At 40.8% G+C, this 19,445-nt stretch overlaps 1 protein-coding gene and 1 long non-coding RNA gene across 2 annotated transcripts in view; one reads left to right on the top strand and one right to left on the bottom strand.

The window, feature by feature from the left end:
• The window catches only part of LOC137619606 (cyclin-dependent kinase 12-like), a 51,832-nt gene extending 50,065 nt beyond the window's left edge, over positions 1–1,767 (top strand). Inside the window, 1 exon segment of the mRNA XM_068349786.1 lies at positions 739–1,767. Coding sequence (XP_068205887.1) covers positions 739–923 — 185 coding nt within the window. The 3' untranslated portion in view covers positions 924–1,767.
• A 3,056-nt stretch (positions 1,768–4,823) lies between these two features.
• LOC137619607 (uncharacterized) overlaps positions 4,824–19,445 on the bottom strand; it is a 42,699-nt gene continuing 28,077 nt past the window's right edge. Inside the window, exons 3-4 of the long non-coding RNA XR_011039936.1 lie at positions 8,053–8,130; positions 4,824–5,594 (exon numbers count right to left, since the gene is read on the bottom strand). This is a non-coding gene — a long non-coding RNA (uncharacterized lncRNA). The remainder of the gene's footprint in view (positions 5,595–8,052; positions 8,131–19,445) is intronic.

The raw sequence follows: 19,445 nt of genomic DNA, 5'->3' as shown, positions 1-19,445 counted from the left end.
TGAGAGGTTTTTTTCATCATGGTTAGGCCTTATGAGGCTTCATCTGTGGTGGATAACGGAGAGGGGTGGGCTGTGGCACCCAAGCAGTACCAGCCGAACTCTGTCGAGTCCCTTATCAGGCTGGGAGGAATGTAGAGAGATTAGAAGTCCCATTTTTTGTTTCATTTGTTTGATGATGGCTACCCCCCAAAATTGGGGGAAGTGCCTTGGTATATGTATGTATGGTTAGGCCTTCCTATTTGCAAATATTTGCATGAAGGTCCTGGAATTTCAGAAATTAACATTTATCAGCAGAACTTGGCTTTGTATAGTTAGGAAAAATACAAATTACAGTATTAAATTTTTTGATTTTCAAGGGGAGTGAATTTGCAATTATACAAGTGTAATGCACCTTAACAAAAACAAATTAAAGCATAATATTAGAGAATACCTAAGGAATTTAGAATGAGCATTCTTGGTTTATATACAGGCGAGAGTGGAGACAGTGTAACCAAGTGGTTTTTTCATGGTTATTCTATATTTTGGTGCTACTGCATGCAAATTGAATACGCAGATATATTGCTTTATGGAATTTCATGGCCTTACAAATATCAAATACTGTACTCAAATAGCAGTGTGAATGCATTGCATATCTCAAGTTTCCTTAGTGATTTTGATAAAATTCCTATGTGAAAATTTCAGCCATTCAAGTTTCTTGTTACGTTATTCCATTTTAACCAAATTTTATTGCTTTCACAGGTATGTTTGGAGAAAATGAATCAGGGTTATTATCAGATGGAGTCAGAGAAGCTCTTCTACAATTACTTCGTATGTTTAACTTGCCGGTATCTGGCCTTACCACTGGGCCCTCATCTCTTAGAGGACAGGGAGCCCCTCATTCAGACCATCCACATCGTTATAATAATATCACTCGTGTCACGTGACTGTCTTCCTCTCCTAGTTAGGTCATACTGCACTTATTGAGTAATTTTAATTTTTATTTACTATTTTATGTATAGAATTTTTTTCTTTTCAGGACAATACCCTAGTTTTGATTTACTGTAAAATTGTAAGAGGGAATGCGCAGGATGCTCAGGTGATTTAAAGGTCCAGCTGCTATTTGTTTACCTCCTCTTCATAATGATCCATATCCTACCAAATGTGCTATCATTGCTGTGTCCACCTACAGCTCAGTACAGTATTGTAAATATAAGAAGCCTTGTATCAAGGCTATCGCCTTTAACGGTATCAGAAAAACTGGTGGTAATTGTTACTTAATCTTTCCAGCATTTTATATAAAATTTAAAGGTTAGTGGGGGCAATGACATGGACATTAATTTTTCCTTATTTTGTAATTGACAAACATTCCATGAAGCCTTTCAGGAAAAAAAAGGGGGGGAAGGAGGTATTTGGGTGGTTAAAATGAGTACAACCTTCAAGTTTTTATTGCTTTAGACTGAAGGTAATTTAAAAAACCCAGATATTTTGGTCAAAAATAGCTGGAATATAAGTTTGACCATAAGTGTCTTCAAGGACGTGGGTATGTCCAGGAACAATGGTCTGATGCCAGATTATATCTGGTGGTTTAATCTGTGATGTGTATTATATTGTAAATGTAAATTATGCATTCTAATGCAGTTCCTCAGTGCTGGTAAATTTCTAGGCTGGGGTTTATGCAGGTTGTTACTTGCATCTAATGTAGAGTTGCTGAAATAGATTGTCTATAGTCTGTGGTGTACCATTGGTTTGTAATGGTAACTTTTCTATAAATAAAAGAATTGTAAAGTTTAGTTATTTTTCTTAGCCCATTTATTTAGATATACAGGGTTTTAATATATTACTGGAACTGAGTAAATAGGGATAATATGCATTTATAAGCAATTCCTGATAGAGAAAAGGGTTTTGAAAATACAGATATGTATCATCACTGAATGACAATGCATAAGAAATTTAAAAAATTAACAGTGCTGTTCACATTTCTTTTGCAATAGCCAACTTTGTCTGCACTGACACTACCCTTATCTTTTGTTAGGATACAGTATTTGAATCCTGTCCGAGAACTTATTGGCAAGACTCATACAGCCAGACTACGATCCAGATGAGATTGTGTTTAGATGAACTTTCCACAGCATTCAGGAGTTGAAGTGAAAGATTCGGTACTTTCAGGTGGCAGCAATGTGTCCTTATTACCTTAAATTTTGAGTTTTCATTTCCAAATGTAGTGGGGCATTGGTTCCTGGTTTACCTTGATCGTGGCCCTTGTAGAATTACTAGTTCAAAATGATACTTCTCTCTTGTGGACACAATGAAACTAAAGGTTACACTCTGAAGTTCCTGCACCACTTTTTTTTTTTTTCTTTCAGAGCATCAATGTTATATGCAAGCACTATTGGGATTAAAGGATGTGTCCCTTGAAAGATTTGTGGAGCCCTTTCAACAACATTGCCCTGCTTCTCAATGTAGAGTGCTTCATTAATCTCTTCTATGAAAATGTGAGAGCACCCATGACCTAGTAGCTGTAAAGTTCCTAGATATGGTATTGATTACCCAAGGAAGGAGGGTATGTTTTATCATGATGACTTTGTCATTGGTTACAGCATACAGAATATGCTGACCTATAGACTATGCCAATCTTTGCCACTAATTAGTATCTGAAAAAAATGAGTAAGGCAGGCTGGTAGAAGAAGTATTTATGTGTCTGTTTCTTCATCTCACATCTCGCTTAATTGTGCACAGCAGTACCTGTTTGAAGAATTGATTATTCACATTTTGGCCGGGGACTGTTCTGCCAATTCGCTTTTTGTCTAGATAATCGCAACCAATAGTGTTTATAGTAAGCATATGGGGCTAAAGTAAACCCTTTCCTTACATGTAAAAATCGTCGAAGCTCTCACTAAATTTTGTTGTGAAATTCTGACATGATTCTTTGTTGAATCATTGACTTTCGCAATCTTTTTCACTTCAGATAAGATTCTAGTTTGGATGCAAGTGGAATTATACGTGGTTTTGAGATCAGTTCACTACAAATGTATTTGTACAATACCCGATTTCGAGTTTTGATCAATCTGGGTTAAGGCATGTTGGCTTGAAGATTCGACCCCCTTCTTGATATTGCGTATAATTGCTGCCTTCGACCTCTGAAATGCGTGATACAGTATTTGGTTTACTAAACCACTCCCAAATGTCTGTGATGTTCTTTGGTCTGGGGAATGTTGCAATTGCGTTCAGGTATTTTGGTAAGGGTTTTACATCCTTTTCTCCACCCTGGAATCCTGCAAAGTTCACCTCTGTAGATGAGAACTGGAACTTGGCTGGGTTGAAAATGACACCGTTCTTTCCAACGAGTTCCAAGTAATTTATGACATCCCACCAGTGTTTCTGTAAGTTTGAGTCCCACAGTAGGGTGTCATCAACGCATTTTGTCTCTCTTGAGACGTCTGCAATAATCGCATCATGTTGTGTGTACTCGTCCTGCAATGCGAGAAAGCCCATGGGGTGCGCGACGGTAGCAGAATCGTCCCTGCTCAGCGAGGAAAGTTGTCTTGTGTCTGTCTTCTTCACGGATATCAATGGAGTGAAATCCGTTCCATGCGTCGGTGACTGTTTTGTAAACACTAGGAGGTACTGCTCTGGCTTGCTTAATAGGTGGGATGGTGAGATGTGTTTCTCGAACGCAATGTCAATTTAGGGGCTGCAAGTCCACAGTGCGGCGTGGTGTGCCATCTGGTTTTTGTGTGAGAACCATGTTGTGTAGCCAGGTCACTGGTGTGTTGGGTGGTACGGGTTCAGTCACACCCAGTGCTGCGTCTCTTTCCAGTTGGGCCACCACCGCTTTTTGCTAGTTTACCGGTACATTTGGGGATCTCTTTGTCACCGTTGGTTCCGCCTGAGGGTCGATGATCCGTATCTCCATGGGTGGCCCAGTCATTGTTGGCAGTGGCTGGTGTGAACACCTGTTGAAGGTTGACGATGCATATCATTCCAGTAACCACGCCTTTATGTTTTCGGTGAACTCTGCTGATGGTTTGAACAGCAGGTTGGCGGGGAGGTGGAGTGCGACGTGGGCATCTGCACTCTGCGAGCGAGTTGTTGCTGTGGGACTTCCCTCCGTTTAGGCATACTGCGACCCTGCCTGTGGCACCAATCCTGGGGAAATCATGGTCAAGGATGCCAAGCTTCATCATAGCTGCTCGGCTGATGTAAAACTTGTTGTCAGTGTCCGTGACATGCACTGTGGCAGTTGTTGTGATGTGCACTTCTTGCCTGATGGTATGAGGTGTATGGAGCCAAGCACATTGATTTCCTGGTTGTTGGCTGCGAAGATGCGTCTTAGCTGGCTTGAAGTGTCGCTGGTGTAAACCCATCTGAAAGATTGGCAGCCCCATCAGGAACGTCTGATCCCCGGAGTCCGTGACTGCCAAAATGGAAGAGGATTTGTTCGGCATCTTTTTGTTGTAAGAAGCAGGGTTCACTGGTATGCGCATGGGTAGCATTGGTTGAGGTAAAACTTCGTTTGAGGAGTTCATCCCTGACCCGTATACTATGTTGTCGTCCGCTTCCCTGTCCTCTTCTTGGGTGCGATGGAATAACGCCCCTGCTTCAGTACCTGCTGATGATTGCCGTTGGGCATTTTCCCTCCAGCATACTAGGCACGACGAACTCCTTTACTTTGCCTCTCACTTTTCCCAACTTTGGGGTGAGACGTCCGCACTGGCAACGAAACTGCTGTCTTGTGGTGTCTAGTTCGTCGCCTTTTTTCGGTGTGGTTGAGGGGGGGGGTGTTCGTTGTCATTTTCGCTTGTTTCCTGTACCCGCTGGCTGATACTAATGGGTTTGCACTTAACATGGCCGGGCTAGCTTTTTCCTTGCTGTCGCCGAGTGTTGCAGTTTCGCTTAGTGTCTTGTTATCGATCTCTGGGGTACCTAACACGTCTCTTGATTTCTTCATCTGCAAGTCCGTTTACCAGGATCAACTTCACGATCTCCTCTATGTAGTCACATGTAATCGTCTCTGTGCAGGTGTTGGACTTGCAGGCGCTGGTGACGATCCATTGACACATATTGGCCACCCCGCGCAACCTTGCCACATTGCCTTACAGGTTTACTAGCGCCTGAGTTCACCTGGGGGCTCAAGGCCACACTCGGTACTGCCCGACATTTTATTATCGCTAGTACGTCCACCTCGGTCTTTGTTGCGATGGCTTCAAGTTATGGTTCACAACATGCGAGCAGGTGAGCTGTTGTCTGGTTAGGGGCTATAGACATTCCATTGCAAAACATTTCCCACCGCCATGTGAAAGCAGCACAGTCATCTTCGCCGACGCCTTGTTTCAACAATGGCCGGTTAATTTTTTTTTTTTTTTTTTTGGGGGGGGGGGCTTCTGGTGTGATGAGTTTTCGTCATGCTTGTTCTTCTGATGTGATTGCATCAGTCCTATGCAGGTTGTCATATCATCCGCCCGCCTCATCTCCGTGCGCCCCGGAGCCTCACACCTCAATGCCGTGCCATGTTTGACGTCATGCGTTCTTGTCAACAATATATCTTCTAACGTGGTCAATAAGACATTCGTGCATTTGGTGACCTTATTTGAGGTACATGCAATGAATGTTTGAAGCTGAAAAAATAAATATGTAATTACACACTTGTAATGGTTATAAAATAAAATGGGCTACTATATCTGTGATAGGCCATCCTGCTACATACATATGGATACACATAAGTATGACCTTTCTGTGGCATGCATGGATTTGGAATATGTGCTGTCATATGCAGTTTATTAATCTATGTATGTACACTGTGATGCATGCTTATATTTACTGCCAGACCTGCATAAAATTGCTCATTGGGAGAACTGTAAAATGTGCCCCTGATTAGCCTATCCAAATGTGTGACTCTTATCTGGCTGCTATGTAGCCTGCAATATACCTAAAACATAATGCCCACAACTGGGCTCATAAATAATGATGCACCTTCTTATGCTATTACTTACAAGTACATACCTATATCAAGGCACTTCCCCCAATTTTGGGGTGTAGCTGACACTAGGAGGATTAATACTACTGGAGATGCCCTGACTCAGAATTCTTTCCTGAACCCGTGAGGCCAAAGGTTTGGCCAGATTCACCCCGTCAGACTGTCAAATCTCGATCCTAAGTTAATCCTCCGACAGCGTACTGGTACTTAGTCTGATTTTTTTTCGTACAACCAAAAGCAGCACAAGAAGGAGCCATCACTAATGAAAGCACAATAAGGGTTACCGTCTCTAAACAAAGGTCTGAATAGAACTGACTACAAATTCCAATACAGTGACAGAGATTAACTTGAAGGATCATGAACTGACAGTTTGAAGGGTAAAAACCTGGCTTCCCTTAATCCGGGTCAGGGCATCTCCAGTTATTTTTCCTCCAAGAGCCGACATCAAACAAATGAAACAAAAAAGGGAACCTCTCCTCTCTATGTTCCTCCCAGCCTGACGAGGGACTCAACCGAGTTCGGCTGGTACTGCTAGGGTGCCACAGCCCACCCTCCCCTGTTATCCACCAGATGAAGCTTCATAACCCTGAATCCCCTACTGCTGTTACCTACGCGGTCATCAAAGGCACCGGAGGAAGCAGCAGGGCCTACCGGAACTGCGTCACAATCGCTCGCCATTCATTCCTATTTCTTACACGCTCTCTTGCCTCTCTCACATCTACCCTCCTATCACCCAGAGCTTTCTTCACTCCATCCATCCACCCAAACCTTGGCCTTCCTCTTGTACTTCTCCCATCACACTTGCATTCATCACCTTTACTTCTCCCATCAACTCTTGCCTTCACCACCACCTTTAGCAGACAGCCATTTTCCATTCTCTCAACATGGCCAAACCACCTCAACACATTCATATCCACTCTAGCTGCTAACTCACTTCTTGCACCCGTTCTCACCCTCACTACTTTGTTCCTAACCCTATCTACTCGAGATACACCAGCCATACTCCTTAGACACTTCATCTCAAACACATTCAATTTCTGTCTCTCCGTCACTTTCATTCCCCACAACTCCGATCCATACATCACAGTTGGTACAATCACTTTCTCATACAGAACTCTTTATATTCATGCCCAACCCTCTATTTTTTACTACTCCCTTAACTGCCCCCAACACTTTGCATCCTTCATTCACTCTCCGACATACATCTGCTTCCACTCCACCATTTGCTGCAACAGACCCCAAGTACTTAAACTGATCCACTCCCTCAAGGAACTCTCCATTTAACATGACATTCAACCTCGCATCACCTTCCCTTCCCGTACATCACATAACCTTACTCTTACCCACATTAACTCTCAACTTCCTTCTCTCACACACCCTTCCAAATTCTGTCACTAATTGGCCAAGCTTCTCTTCCTCATCGCTACAAGTAGATCAAGATAATAGTCCTAAGATCATTGTAGTATAAAAGTTACGGTAGCTGTGGCTTCCCTCGCTAATCTGTTTATTTCCCTGTTTACCTTTTGCACCCTTAGGTGGCGCGCATACCGCTTGCCCGCCAGATTTGACCTGTCCTAACTCATTATTCCACAGTCATCCAGGTCAGCACCAATTCAACTTTTACTGTAGTCAATATTAAGTTATTATTTCACCATAGAAATGGGTGTCAGCTGCCCCAATAGCCCTTAAAATAAGTGATAAAAATAATTCTATCTGATTTAAGAATTCTAACATCTCAAATTCTAAAAGCCAAAGAACAAGTTAATTTTTACACGACTTTTCAAACTTTGGCTGTATTTTGATTTCTCACAATGTACAAATCTTTTCTTATACACAAGCTGATTATCTTATGTCCTCTGGCATTTTGAGTCTCAATTCTTAACCTTTCTGTTGAATTGTCAGAATTTGACAAGCTTTACAAGTGCTTTTTTTTAGTGTGAAATCATCAACTACTATGGTACAGAATGTCTGAACATTCAGTTGTATGAACACAGGCAGTTTCAATATTGGTTCAAACTTACATTTTTGCCAATTCATATAGGAACTTCCAAGAGGAAGCAACAATCATTTAAGAAGTTTTTCAGGCAAAACCAACTCACCACACAATGCACAGAATTTTTCTCTTATTCTTCTATTTCAGTCATAGTGATGCTGTCTCTCTGATTGAAGGTATTTGCCTGTAAAAGAAGCAACAGTACAGTATATCAGTGGTCTGAAACAAACAAGATAACATTTCATGGAAAATGCTCAAGATATAAATTTTCCTTAAAATCTTGAAAATAAAGTATGAATGTGTGAGCAGAAACCTCGGATTACATGTTTGAGCTTGCCTCTGACATTTCCTTGCTTTTACTTCTTTAAGCAAGAATTTCATCGTCAAAGAGGAAAAGACAATTAAATCATCTTGCTAACACAAAAGACAAAAGTTTGCTCTAATAACAGTTCAGAAGAGCATATCTGCAATATTAGTGGAGTTAGTGAGAGAGTACCCTGCCATAGTTAAAGGCGGGGGGGGGGGGGGGGGGGGGGAAGACCGGGAGCCTAAAAACACAAAATATTGAGCAAAGGGATCTTCATTCATGATTATATTATGATAACAGAATTTTGGTGTATTACCCAAAAAGGAATAAAAGAATTCATTATCATTATCATATAGTCTCTAAATATACAAAGAAAAATTGAGCACCCGTATCTCAAAACTATACTTATTGACTTTCAAATTCTATCTTCCCCCTTAGTTTTAAGGCTAATGCACTAAAATTTGGTATACAGTAATACATACATATACCAAGGCACTAACCCCCAATTTTGGGGGTAGCCAACATCAACAAATGAAACAAAACAAAAAAGGGACCTCTACTCTCTACGTTCCTCCCAGCCTGACAAGGGACTCAACCGAGTTCAGCTGGTACTGCTAGGGTGCCACAGCCCACCCTCCCCCGTTATCCACCACAGTTGAAGCTTCATAATGCTGAATCCCCTACTGCTGCTACCTTAGCAGTCATCTAAGGCACCGGAGGAAGCAGCAGGGCCTACCGGAACTGCGTCACAATCGCTCGCCATTCATTCCTATTTCTAGCACGCTCTCTTGCCTCTCTCACATCTATCCTCCTATCACCCAGAGCTTTCTTCATTCCATCCATCCACCCAAACCTTGGCTTCCTCTTGTACTTCTCCCATCAACTCTTGCATTCATCACTTTCTTTAGCAGACAGCCATTTTCCATTCTCTCAACATGGCCAAACCACCTCAACACATTCATATCCACTCTAGCTGCTAACTAATTTCTTACACCCGTTCTCACCCTCACCACTTCGTTCCTAACCCTATCTACTCGAGATACACCAGCCATACTCCTTAGACACTTCATCTCAAACACATTCAATTTCTGTCTCTCCATCACTTTCATTCCCCACAACTCCGATCCATACATCACAGTTGGTACAATCACTTTCTCATACAGAACTCTTTACATTCATGCCCAACCCTCTTATTTTTTACTACTCCCTTAACTGCCCCCAACACTTTGCAACCTTCATTCACTCTCTGACGTACATCTGCTTCCACTCCACCATTTGCTGCAACAACAGACCCCCAAGTACTTAAGCTGATCCACCTCCTCAAGTAACTCTCCATTCAACATGACATTCAACCTTGCACCACCTTCCCTTCTTGTACATCTCATAACCTTACTCTTACCCACATTAACTCTCAACTTTCTTCTCTCACACACCCTTCCAAATTCTGTCACTTCTGTGTCTGCAACCAGTACATTATCATCCGCAAACAACAACCGATTTACCTCCCATTCATGGTCATTCTCGTCTACCAGTTTTAATCCTCGTCCAAGCACTCGAGCATTCACCTCTCTCACCACTCCATCAACATACAAGTTAAACAACCACGGCGACATCACACATCCCTGTCTCAGCCCCACTCTCACCGGGAACCAATCACACTTCATTTCCTATTCTAACACATGCTTTACTACCTTTGTAGAAACTTTTCACTGCTTGCAACAACCTTCCACCAACTCCATATGACCTCATCACATTCCACATTGCTTCCCTATCAACTCTATCATACGCTTTCTCCAGATCCATAAACGCAACATACACCTCCTTACCTTTTGCGAAATATTTCTCGCATATCTGCCCAACTGTAAAAATCTGATTCATACAACCCGTACCTCTTCTAAAACCACCCTGTACTTCTAAGATTGCATTCTCTGTTTTATCCTTAATACCTCTTAAAAAAAAAAGTGATACGAAACAAGACTTGCCCGGCCACCGAGAGAATGACTTTAAAATTTGCTTTCAGCAAAACTACACTCGCCACCATCATCCTGCTCTCCCATTGGTCAGTATCTCGACCATCATGCATCCAGGTACCAGCATTCCTTGACCATTTCGTTACGGCAGTGCTATTGATCACAATGAATTAGTGTTGATTTTGCTTTCGTGCTTATAGTTATCCTGCTACATTATTCACCTCGTACAATATTAGCCATGGGTCCCAAGAATGTTGCTGATGTTCAAGGAAAGGTGAAGAAGATGCTTTCTATGGAGATGAAGCTTGAGATACAGTAATCAAGAGATATGAGGCTGACATTCAGTTAAGTGCGACGTTAAGGAATATGGTCGAAATTCATTGATGATAGGCACCATCCTTAAGCAGAAGGAAGCCATCAAAGCAGCAACACCTAAGAAGGTGACTTTTCAAATAAAAGGACCCACGTCCATGATGAGATGGAGACACTACTTCCCCTCTGAATTAAGGACAAGGAAATCGCTGGAGACATGATTACCAACATGATAATCTGCCACAAGGCCAGTGACATTTTCAGTGATCTCGTGCCTGCTCAGGCCAAAGACGATGTAGGAAAAGGGATATCGCAGCAGACACCGTCAGGGTTTAATGCTTTACGTGGGTGGTTTGAAAAATTTAAGAGACAGTCTGGCATTCATCCAGTGGTACGGCATGGGGAGGCTGCCAGCTCGGATACGAAAGTAGCCTGGAAGGCTATAGTCCCCAGCAAGTCTTCAACTGTGACATAACTGGGATTTTTAGGGAAAAAAATACCTTGTTAGACTTACATTACAGTGGAAGAGAAGAAGCTAACCAGGCATAAGCCTGTTAAGCACAGGCTTACCCTTGCACTTTGTGAAAACACCAGTGGGGATTTTAAGGTCAAGCCCCTACAGGTGCATTTGGAGACTTCTCAAGTGTTCAAGTCCCACAAAGTGCTCAAGGAGAACCTTCCAGGGATGTGGAGAGCTAATGCGAAAGCTTGGGTAACGAGACTGATCTTTGTCGAACCTAACAAAGAAGTCTTGTAAAGGAGGGTCAGTAGATTCTACTTGTCAATGTCACCCATCTTCCCATTGTACTCTTTGGTGACATTAAGACAGGAAACCTCTGCCTTTAGTTGCTAGCATGTCTTCATTGGGACTATCCAAACATCCAATGGATAGTAAAAAGCACAGTTATCCTTCCACCACGTAGCAAGAATCCCACCAGTACAGTATGCCTCTTGTTTACCCCTAGGTACAGTTTTCTTCATCTCTGACGGAGGTGAGCAGTGGATGACCAATACTCTTGGATTTCGCAGTGTCCACATATCTGCAATAAAAATTTTCCCGAGGTACTCCACTAAATTGATGTTGGAAAGTGAGATGTCTGCATAGATGGCAGACTGGTGTAGTTTCTTCAAGGTCTTGACAAGGGTAATTACTGTACTATCTTATAACTGACCTACAGGGCAAGATTTTCCTCAGTGAGATCTACCAGATTGCTAGAGAAATGTAATGTATGCAGCCATTAATATTTGCCCTGAAAAATAGCTAACCCTTACATGTCAGGCTTATTTTCAATTTATTGCCGTAAGCAACCAGCCTTTGATCCCTTTATATATCTTAATAACTTATCAACAAATTGAGGTGGTGTCTCCGTCACCTTCAGGAACTCTGGTGTCAGTATTGAAAAATGGCCGAATCTGTAAGAATGTTTGGTGGTGGTTTTGGTGGTTTGATGTTGTTGAAGCATATTAGTGACATTAGGATCTCATCAGCCAGGACCTTTGGGCCAACATCATATCTGCCATCTGTTGCAGCCTCATCCATTGTGATTAGTAATCCCCTATACTGGGTACGTATATGCACAATACCCATGTAAATGACAATAGCAGTAAACATCCCAAATTAAAAAAGTAATTTGTATTTTCCCTAAATATACAAACCAGTGTCTTTTAATAGGAGTATGAATTTTACGCCGCTGGAAACGAGCTTTGAAATTATAAATGAGGTGGTTATAGTTGCTGGTGGGTGTTAGGCCTACCCAACAGTCAATTCAACCTTCACTTTGAGGAAAGCAGTGTAACTTAAAGGACTTGGATTTGTAGTTAGGAAAAATATAAATTACTTAAAAAAAAAAAATAAGTTTATTTGTTCCTACATGATTACAGACCATCGACCTTTAATACCCAATATAGCCTTAGGAGTGAAGAGGTCCCTATGACAAAACCGGCTGGTTTACTATCCCATCATGTCCTGTACAGGACCAAAAGTGACGACAACTGTCAATCTAACAACCTGAGCATTATGTCGCAAGTGTCAGGTCAACCGGGTGGCTGATAGACTCGTGGAGAAACTTATATCCCTAAGGATATTTTGTGTGAATGCATGGTCATTAATGAGCAATGGGCTTCCCTCTTCCACTTCATCTCGAAGATGGAAGAAATACTTAAATAAAAAACTTTTAAGTAAAAGTTACTCGATTGTGAGGCTAGCCTTCCCCTAGCATCTGGTTCCACACACAATAGCATGACTGCTGCATCCCAAGGCGAGGGGAGGAGAAAGAAGAGAAAGGGGCCAACCATTCTTAACACTTCTACACCTACACAGCGACCACCATCTTGGACGAGATGATTTGTCCCGTGAGGAAGCTAGGTTCCCAACTCTTACTTGTTGAGTAGCAACGACAAGAACAGGGGTAAATTTATCCAGGGACCTATGTGTATACAGTAATCTGTTAGGAATGAATGAGTGATTGATAATTATCTGCCATCATAACATCAATGATCATTGATGCCGATTGGAGTAAGATAATTGAAATCGTATTAGTAACTTGAGGAACCATCATTAAAGTTACAGGCAATGCTACAATAGCTTCAATTTGCACCCAACTGTGATCTCCAAATTCGTCTGCCCTGTGTGAACAACAAAACTATCATTCAGGTGGAATAAGACCAATGAGTGATCAAGTCAAGTTAGGTTATGATAAAATGAGAGAAAACTCTAGGGTAAAGGAGCAAGCAGTTGAGTAATTGTGTTTTTTATTTAAATGTTTGGTTTTTATAACCATTCAGTCGGCGTTGTTGGCATTTTACTGGCCTCTTTTAAACATCGTTGGGCTTTATTTTTCTTCCCTTTCCAATGTTAAAATTTAATAACACTTTCTGAATAGAGTAATAAAGTTAGATGAATTCTATATTTTAGCTGGCATAGCCTACAAGTTTCTCCTTTTCCTAACCTTAAAGCAAATAGTCGAATGCTGGGGTTTTAAATTATGTTCATTAATCTTTTCCCTGGTTATCATATTTAGCATGAGTAATAAATAGGCTATAACTGTACAGTATAAACATTGAGGGCAGTGAAATACAGTACAGTAATATGGAAAATTATCCAAGCATTATTGCCTAACTATATTACAAACCCTTGTAACTGCAAATAGTCTACTGGTGTGAAATTTTAGACAATTACATATTCTTACGTACAGGAACGTATGTGAATACCAAAACAATTTGTGAAGCGATTGCTTTTGTCCTTCCCAAATGGTGAAGCGAGAGAAAAGGGCTCGCCTTTCCACTGTATGAGTTTTTTCATCATCCTTCCCTATTCACGTGACATGGGTACCGGAGGGAGAGAAAGGGGGTACTATTGAATCATGTACAATTGATTACATCTCTGTCAATAGCCCCCCACCTCTGTGAAAAAAAAAATTCCTATTTCAAGACTTGGCAGGCTCAATTTATTGTTATTGTTTCCCCACAACCTTTGGCTTGGTAAACCATGCCGTCAACTATGATATAAAGAGCTGAGAGTGGAATCCTACCCTGTCTCACTTAAGACCAGCTATCTACGATAGTCTTGTACATTTTCATTTTGAGAGCCCATCTCTCTTTTAGTTACAGTATGTGTCCACAGTATTTTGAGGGAATGGGATATATATTACCCCTTTCCAGAGTGAGTTTCATAATGGGAGTTTATAATCAAAATTTCCATTGCAGGTGAATGAAAACAAAATTAAGTGTCTCTAGGTTGGATGCGATAACACTGTCAACCTTCGGGCTACCAGTTTCCTGGGAAGGCTCCACTGGGGGATCTTCCTTCTGGTCCTTTGGATTCTGCTGTGGCTGGACCTTCACCTTACCAGCTTCCTAAAAGGCTTCTGCGAGGCTCTTCCTTCCGGTCCTATGGATTCGGCTGTAGCTGGACCTTCGGGTTACAGGTCGCCTAAGAAGTGTCCAGTGGGAGCCATTACTTCTGTTCTGAGCATTGAAGACCTAGTTGCGAGGGGGGGGGGGGGAGGCAGAGTAAGTTTCTGCTATGGATGTAGAGGTGGACAGCGGTACACCCTTGGTAGTCCTGTAATGGATGTGCCTTTCAGCCAGAGTCAAATGTTTATTTGCAAAATCATACAGACTTGCCATTCAATGATATTGAATTTGAGAATCTTTCAGCATTTCCAAATTCATGATAAGAGGTTTAAAGATCAATCCCTTAAGCTAACCCTGAAAGAGGTAGTTTTGATGCTGTATAAGTCTGCTTTGATAACTCAGTAGAGGCAGTCTCTGATGCTGGAAGCTTCCTTCTAGACCATAATTTGTTTGATGCTTCTGTGGTTGGAATGATAGTGCTAGACCAAAAAACAGTTTTTGTCTAAAATGGTGAAATTGTCATCCAAATCAATGAGGGTGGTGCTGATGAAAGAAGATTTTTCCTGGCCAAAAGATTGTAGCCCCTATTAGGTTATATCCAAATTTCAGTAGAGTTTGAGAGCTTCATGGAACTAAGAAATGGCATGCTCAAGAAGCTCCATTCAATTGCATGACCATTTTTCTTGAGTCCCAGATCAGAATTCAGTGCCCGGCAGATTTTGTTCAACCTATTGTTGGCTGTGGCTTCTTTGAAAGTGGGAGCTGGGGGGGGTCACAGGAAAACATTGCTGCAGTAGTAAAGCTACCATGCAAATCTGTCTATGAGGCTTTGCAGAACCTTGTTAGCGGAAAGTTTGATGTGAGGTACCACATTCAAGCCGCATTTGATCTGGAGAGGGTAGAGGTAGAAAAAATTCTGTATTGTAATCAATTATGCAAAACTCCTTTTCCTCCCAACCCTTGTGGAAAACTAAAGCCAATGCAGAGGTGGCTACTTCACTTCCAGAAATATGGAGAGGGGGTTTTTGACCTTCCTGAAATAGAAGGCTCAATTTCCTAAAGCAGCAGCCTATAAGAACCAGCAGTAGAGACCAGCCCGATTTTCCAATCCCAAGCCTTGACTAACACTTACTTTCCTCAGGAGGAACAGGGGCAGCAAAGCTATTCTGCCCAAGGTGAGGCCCTACTTCATGGCCAGAGTAACAGTTACAGAGCAAGACAAGGCCATTGAATACCTTCCAAGGGAACCAGAGGGGCTGGTAAGTCACATAGAGGAAGAGGACCTAATCAATAATGAGGTTTGGGTTGGGGCTTGTCTCTATCGTTGTTGGGAATGTTGGATCTTTCCTAGGTGGGCCAAGAGCAGTGTCTAAACAGGTTGGTCTTTGATGTCAAAACCTCCTCCTTTCCAGAGATTCCATCAGACCAGAAACTTTGATAATTAAGACTCCTTTGTAAACAAGAGGCTGAAAAAAGGGTCATTGAAAGGTGTAAGTTTCTAAAATTCCAGGGCACGCTATTCGTAGCACCAGAGAGAAGAGTGCCTTGTCTCAAAAAACACATTGGGTGCGATGCATTCAAAATGATGACCCCGGGGCTTGGATGGGTGGATGGATTGATTGTAAAATTTAGGCCTTAGGTCAAGTATTGGGGTATCAAAAGCCATTCAGTGATAAATTATACAAAATAATCAACCATATACATGCACTTACACCATTAGGTATCATTTCAAACTATAAAAGCAATCACTCCACTTTCGTATAGCAACATCTACATGTGTAATAAAAAGCTATCAAAACTTATATTGATTAAGACGATAGAACTCAATAATTTAAAAAAAATTCAATTTCAGGTTTTTCAATTTTTCCCCCTTTATATCTCTAGGTCTTACTCTCAAAATTAAAAGTGGGGCAATTGACTAAAATATGTTTAATATTAATTGTCACCTGACAGGTATTACAAAGAGGGTCTCATCTCCATTCCCCACTCTTATTTAAATACTGTAACTGTGTTGTACGAGTACCAATATGCAGCGTGGTTAAATTAATGACGTCCCTCCTACTTGTAGAATTACAAGATAACTATTTATCTACTGAAGAGTGGATTTGTTTCAATTCTGTATTGGTGGTCAGTTCAGACCAAGTTTGCCCCCTTATTCTTACAGAGAAAATGCATACAACTTTTAAGGTCTTTGTAAGGAATACCTATGGGGGGGATGGGTTATGCAGCCCTCAAGCTTATTTAGCTGCCTAATCTACTCCTAGACTGCACCTATTGTATTAAAAAATGGGATGACAATTTGTTTAATTGGAAGTAACACACTATTACAACCCGTAAAGATTTTAAAAAGTTTTGATCACCATTTATAAAATTGTCGGACTGCGAAAATTATTGCATGCAGCTCAGCAGTAAATATTAAACAAGGGGATGGGAGTTTCCTTCTTATAACAATATACCCCACCACAACAGCACTTCCAATTCAAGCAGGCGATTTAGAACCATCCTTAAATACATGTTTCCCATGATATTGAGCAGGACGATTTAGGAATTCACTTTCTATTACCTCACTGGTAAGGTATTTTTTCCTCCTGCTGTAAAACATACTTTAACAGGTGGATTACACTGAGGGGAAGACTTGGGATATCCTACCTCTGTCATCTTTGCTGTTAATAAACCTACTTCTCAGGCATCCTTTTCCGGCGTTACTTCCAAGGACTTGGGAATTCTAAGATCTGTTAGGAGCTCAATCTAAAGGAACCCTTACATACATACCCTTAGGCTGGTTTTTTGCAGCGAGGGACCTAGCTAAAACTGTAAGTTCAACTCCTCTCTGTGGATGGAAAGAGGAGGCATGCCAGAATCCACATGCAGACTATCAATGGGGGAGAATCTGTATGCACCAGTGCAGCTGCAGATAGATTGATTGATTCAAGAGTTCTCTGGCATCCTGACATCGAAGGTCATTGAAGCCGATATCATTTATTATAACTATGGAATAAAATATTCAATTTAAAACCATGAAAGCGAATATGTCCTTATAAAACTTAAATAGTTTTAAGAAGACCTGCTTCAAAAATAAATCTAAAAATGCCACTAGCATGATACAACATATCCTGCACAAGTGTTTTGGCAAGGATGACCCTGTCATCCTCACCTTGTGCAGATATTTATTTCTTAAGGTGCTATAACTGGGGCATTCTTACAACAAACACCTCACTGTCAATGGTACTAAACAGTTGTGTAATAGGGCTGGTGTTGGCTACTCACCAGAAACTTGTATGTCAACCGAGAGTGACCAATGTGGAGACGACAAAGAGTAGTCTCCCACTTTCGGGGTATCAAGTTATACCTCCAAGGAGATATTACATTCATTATTCCTCTCATATTATTTCCAACTAAACTATCCCAATGCTGTTGCCATTTATTATAAAACAAATTCTTAATGCTATTTGAGAAACTATTACAAAGGATGGGATACATTCTTGGGAACAACACAGCTGCAGCACTCTTTGCCAGTAAATCTACCTTTTCATTTCCACACACACCTATGTATGTCGGAACCCAGCAAAATCTAAGTTATACCTCTCAGCCTAATAATAAAACTCTATTCTAAAAATTTTTAAAACCAGTGTTACTGGAATTAAAAACTTATAAAGGTTGTAGGATACTTCTTGCATCACTAAACATGGTAAAATTGCCCTCCTCTTTTCCTACTATTTCTTTCAATTGCAGTTAATGTGCCATACAGTTCATCAGTAAATATAGCAGTTAGAAGAGGAAGCGCACCTTTACAATTAAAAGCCCTACTCTGAATCCAATGCCAGCATCAGATTTGGAGACATCAGTTCATACAAAAGTAGATTTCCTTTGTTCTTCAACATGTTCCATAAAAAGAGACATGGTTTTTAAGTCAGTCATGTTCTTTTTTATACCAATAAAATATTAACAGAAAAATATCTCTTGGTAAATTACATGGAGGGGTTGATGATATCTTAAATGGAAGAACTTTATTTCTAGCTATATCAAGACTGTTTACTAATTGTTTTATCCGAAAACCATAAGGTTGAGGAAATTTTGGGTACAACTCAATATATCTACATTGCCTTACAAGGTTTGCAGTCTAATAGGCTAAAGAATTAGGAATTCTTTGCAACCTAAACCAGTAACAAACGACAGAAAACTTTCGGAGAAGGAAGATTGGGAGCATAATATAACATTATTGGCCAATGATCACAGCCCTGTTGATGGTTTATTGACCAAAGGTAATCCAATCAAATGAATAGGGAACAGATTACCAAATCAATGGCTGATGTAGAGTTGTGGAATATAATAAAAAAAACTTAAAAGATTCAGAGCCTCAAGACACTACTTTTAAGGCTTTCAAGTGGTGAACACTTAGTCAGTCTGCAATCAAATTTCAATTGTAAACATCTAGTTTCACTTACATATGGGATCCGTTAACCTTAGATGTACATACGTAAGAGTAAAACTATCAGCTTCGGAGTTCGTTGTTAGGCATCTTCTGAACAAAATTTGGGCTACATTCCTTGCAGTGGCACATTCTTTACTCCACTAAGGAACTACAGTGTGATGAGGTAAACCACATGATTTAGGTATAAACTTGCCAGCCTTATCATCAATAACATTTGAGGAGTTTTGATAAGCATGTACTGGAGATAATTTTTGATCTATCTTCCATTTTCCTTGACATGGAGAAGGAAGATTGTGGCAATAATTTAAACATTATTGGTCAATGGTCACTGCCATGTTGGTGTTGGTTTACTGACCAAAGGTAATCCAATCAAATGAATGAGGAACAGATTAACAAATTAAATGCTGATGTATTGTTGTGGAATACATCATACTTACCGGTACTTGGAGAACCATCATTCATTATTATTAGATCATTACTGTTGAGAAGTTCAACAAGATGACATTTCCATCCCATAAAGTATGTTTTGCATTAAAATCACCCATTAAAATAAAAGGGTCGGGGAGCTAATCAATCAGGTCTTGGAGGTCATAGAGCCTAAGACTTCTTGGAAAAGCTCTAAA

This window comes from Palaemon carinicauda, chromosome 26 (assembly GCF_036898095.1).
Source record: "Palaemon carinicauda isolate YSFRI2023 chromosome 26, ASM3689809v2, whole genome shotgun sequence".
Classification (NCBI taxonomy): domain Eukaryota; kingdom Metazoa; phylum Arthropoda; class Malacostraca; order Decapoda; family Palaemonidae; genus Palaemon; species Palaemon carinicauda.
Note: the sequence above shows the minus strand (reverse complement) of the source record. Positions and strands in the feature narration are given on the sequence as shown.